General features: G+C 30.6%; 1 protein-coding gene across 1 annotated transcript; it reads right to left on the reverse strand.

Moving 5' to 3' along the window:
* Window positions 1–385: 385 nt before the first annotated feature.
* LOC145595389 (myb-related protein 306-like) lies at window positions 386–3,796 on the reverse strand. The gene is made up of 3 exons (XM_081651789.1): window positions 3,477–3,796; window positions 2,716–2,845; window positions 386–1,500 (listed from the first exon to the last, which is right to left on the reverse strand). The coding sequence occupies exons 1-3, from the start codon at window positions 3,607–3,609 to the stop codon at window positions 684–686; spliced, it is 1,080 nt and encodes a 359-aa protein (XP_081507915.1). The 5' UTR covers window positions 3,610–3,796; the 3' UTR covers window positions 386–683.
* Window positions 3,797–4,683: the final 887 nt, after the last annotated feature.

Genomic DNA, 4,683 nt, shown 5'->3' on the forward strand with positions numbered 1-4,683 from the left:
TATACTCCGTATTATATATCTCGATCACTAAGGGTTCGTTTGGCATTATTGTGATTTTCAGTTTTTTTGGTTTTTTGTATTTTAAAATTATATGATATATGTCATATAATGAATCAAAAATTAGTCAAACTTATTAAAATCATGATAATTTTGAAAACTGACAACAGATTAGTGGAAACACCTTTTTCTTGTTTCCTGTTTTTGGTTTTTTGTTTTCAAAAAAACTGAAAACTGAAAACAAAAAACAATGCCAAACAAACCCTAACTTAATGAGAAATTGATTAATTAAAGATACTCCATAACATAATAACTCTTTAGTAATAAATTTAAATGTATGGTGAATTAATAATGCCGCCATAATAATATGATGTTAAATAAAAACAATGAAAATAATAAAATGCCTAAATTAACAAATGAATCAGGAGTCTTATTATTCGCATGCACTACGATAAATAATTATCCCACAAATAACAAATGATCTGCCCTAGTTACAACAAGCTAACATTATTATGCTTGTTGATTTAGTCCTAATAATAATTAAAATCTATGTTTTAATCTAAGAAAAATTCCAAGGAATATGAAAATGAGGATACCCTTTTTAATTTTCATTGTCCTTAGAATTTTTCCAAGAATAAAAACTTTCAATAATAATAATAATAATAACAATAAAAATAATAAATTCCTCATTCAAAATCAGCTGTTTCTTGCAAGGGCATATCAATAAGGTCATGAACTTGGCTTTGTGGTCCACAATGTTGAATTGAACAATCGTCAAACAACCATTTCTCTAGCACGGACAACGTGCCTCGTCCACCATCACTCAACGGCTTGCTTTCGTGCTCGAAAAAGCTAGCCTCCGGTGACACTGTCTGAGAGAAATCGGAGTAAGGAGACTCACTCGATTCAATTGTACCAAACAAAGACTGAAAAGCCTCATTTTTCGAAAAATGATGATCATTTGTAACTTTAGGTTTTTGTTCATGACCATACTCAACCTCCATTGTGCTACTAAGAGAGTGATGATCCGTTGACACCGAGCTCGATTGCTCTTTCTTAGGGGACTTCATGTTCCACCCTTGTAGCAATCGCGCTATGTTCTCAGTACTCGAAGCATAGATAGATGATGCCGTTTGCCCTTGCTTACCACTATTATTATTATTATTATTATGGCTTGAGTTTAAGCTAATCTTTTGTGATGAGTTTATCATTGAGTCGGGCATATTCGAGGATGGTTTTTGATCCATTGTTGAAAGAGCATCACATAAGGCTTGTTTCGCCATGTGAATATCTGTTTGCAGCCTTCTTTCCCATTGACCTCGACTATTCGAATTCTGATTTTCAGGAGATGAAGGTGATGAAGTAAATCCATCTGATCTCGAGTTTTGATGATGATTATTATCTGATTGTTTCTTCCTTAGCTTCTTTTTGAGATGGGTGTTCCAATAATTTTTTATGTCGTTGTCCGTTCGTTGTGGAAGGTAGGATGCTATCGCAGCCCATCTGTAACACAAAATTCATGGTTAACATACATAAATCCATTGACCGTCTATAATTAACAGTACATATAATCACGTTGATAATGTAATTTAGATAAGAAGTTCCGTAATTTAAATAACTTGGTACTCAGTATGTGACAATTCATATTTGATGGAGTAATGTAGGAAAGGGACACTTTGTGTATAATAGTGAGAATCTTGATACTATATGAATGATCATTATTGCACAATTATATTTAAGGCTACCATATTTAATATTCACATGTGTGGTCATAAAAAAAAAATTATAATAAATAAATAAAAGAATAAAAAAAAAAAAAAAAATTTTGATGCAATTGAAAGAAACAGTACAATCATACTTGTAGTTTCATTAATTATATTGTGCCTTGGGTAAAAAGTAAAAACACTAAGCAAGTATGCTTGTTTTACTCAGGATTACTTAAAAATTTATACTCGTAAATACAGATTAACTTATATCCCATCATTTCTGTATATAATAAAAACTAATTAAACACGGAACATATAATTATACTCCGTATAAGAAAGGACAAATTCGATAAAATATTGCTTGATAGGTTTCAATGTGTAATTTAAAAACATGTAGTAACTTAAAAATTTTAAAACATTATGTTAAATGTGTTCATTAATACGTACTTAAACATATTTATGTTTAAACGTGTTCATTAAAAACTGTGTATGGGATGTAACATTGAAAATATAAAAAATTTAGAAAGATTATTAAACTAAATTATCCAAGCTGTCATGCATGTCATAATTTACCGTAATTGTGGATGGCGTGGGTGGGGCCAAATCATTTAATAGTTTGCTCTTAGGGGACCTCTACCCTAATGTATGCAAACATGCCAAGTCAAGTGCACACAGTCTTACCCTAACAAGCAAACTTTTTTTTTATTTCTTTTTTCCAATTCTACATTTAATAATATCCTTAGATCTATTAAGGAAATATTATCATAATTATTGTACTTAGATAACTGCTTAGTGATTTTTTTAAAATTTAACTTTCGACTACTTTATCCGTCACTAAAAGACTTTCTGATGAGACAATCACCGTCAAAATACAAACTTTTGGAGATACGGGAGGTAATATAATCCGAACCAACTAAAATTAAGCCCTATTAAATGTGTTATGGACTTGTAATTAACAAATTGGACAGAAGATTACATTAAGATAATTGGGAATTGGAGAATTAATGTTTACCTATTTCCAAGAAGTGCTTGAAGATGAATGATCATCTTTTCCTCTTGATCTGTAAAATTGCCTCTTTTGATTCCTGGTCTTAGATAATTTGTCCATCTCAGCCTACAACTCTTGCTACACCTAAGTAACCCTAAACATAACAAAATAAAACACACTTAATTAGTCAATAATTTATAATATATCAAACAAAAAACTAATTTTATGGTCAATGTGTTCCAGATTAATTTATTGATATTTGAACAAATCAAGCTGTATGAAAGAAATGAGATCTATTGCCCTACATCAAAAATCTAATGTATCGATACAATTAAGACATAGGAAATTAAAACTTATTTTACTCAAAATCTAATCTCCGATCTTCATTTTACTTCAAATACTCATTTCAAATTCTTGACACTATGGATAATGACACTCAAAATCTAACACATGTATACTTACAAAATAGTCAAATTTAACACTTATGTACATATACCGAGTGTCAAACACAAGTACTCACGTTTAAGTAACATAAAAGGAAAAAAGGGTTTAGGCAACAATTGATTAGATCCTAAACCCTAACCTGTAAATTAGGCTTTATCTAGATAATTAGAAGTGAAATTCATGGTTTAGCAACATCTTAGTGTACAATATACTTCTCCATACTCTATAACTTTATTTTTATCAGGACGATAACTATCTCACAAAAAAAAAAACTTTAAAATAGGAAAAACATTTAGAGACGGAGGGAGTACGATTTAAAGAAATCAAAGAAAAATGTATACCTGTATTAGTAGGAACAGCCCTCCAATTACCAGGACCATGTTCTTGAATATAAGAAACTAACAAGATATCTTCTTCAGGAGTCCAAGGTCCTTTCTTAACACCTTCTTTATCACAACATGGAGGTCTTCCCATTTCACAATTCACTCTTTAAGCTTAGCTTTATATTATGTATGTGAATATTATATATTCTAAGTTTATGATATAAGCTCTTATTTGAGTTTTATCTTGAAGTGGTGAAGCAAAGGTGTAAGTACTTTGGTTAAGCTTAAACTACATAAATAGAAAGAAGAGAAATTAGAACTTATTTTGTTTAAGTGAGGAAATGAAATAATGGTGATCCAAGAGAGAGAGAAAGAGTGAGGTATTAATATAGGAAGCAAAAGCTTTGTGGGGGGGTCCAAGAAAGAAATGTGATGAGAGTGGAGAGAGTCAAAAGATGGCAGCAAATTGCATTTACTAGTCGGCTGGATTTCAAAATAAAGCTTGAGTAGTGATAACAATAAGGGTAAAGTTATTATTGAACAACTAGGCTAATCAATAAATCAATTGTCACCTATGACCTTGTCAAATACTCCCTATAGTAGGATAAGATTGTATGTTTAGGGTTAGTTGCAAATAAGCCGATACGTTTGATTTGTGAACAACTTAGAAACAAAATTTGGTTAAAGCTTAATTAATTGTCATTTAAATTGGACAAATAAAAGACTCGTTTACTAAACAAGATTTACTTAAAATTACTCGTAACATCTAGTTTGACACATTAGGGTTTACAAAGGTCTCTTAATCATCTTCTAAGAACTCATTTATCAATTGTACGGATTGTATTATATTTTTGCCTTAACCAAAATGTGTTTGCTAATTTGAGCTTATTTAAAGCTCATCCGAGCTCATGATACACATGCGCGAGCAAGCACAAGCCAAGGATGAGAATGTATTTTAATTACCAAACGTCACGAAGCTTATATAAAATAAAATTAAAAGCAAGCTCAAGCTTGAGCATAATCAAGCGCCAATATTTCTTATCAAGCTTAGGTCAAACATGTTTAATTTGCAACCCGACCTACTCATATGTATATAAAAGCAACCTAGATGTTAAAATCTCATGTGATTTATTATGTGCTTATATATACTTGATTTTTTTTTAATAAATAAAAATATAGATATTGGTTGATTTGTTAAAGAAGGCCAGCTAGGGTAAATTAATTA

The sequence above is a fragment of the Chenopodium album genome, chromosome 19, assembly GCF_948465745.1.
Source record: "Chenopodium album chromosome 19, dcCheAlbu1.1, whole genome shotgun sequence".
NCBI classification, from domain to species: Eukaryota; Viridiplantae; Streptophyta; class Magnoliopsida; order Caryophyllales; family Amaranthaceae; genus Chenopodium; species Chenopodium album.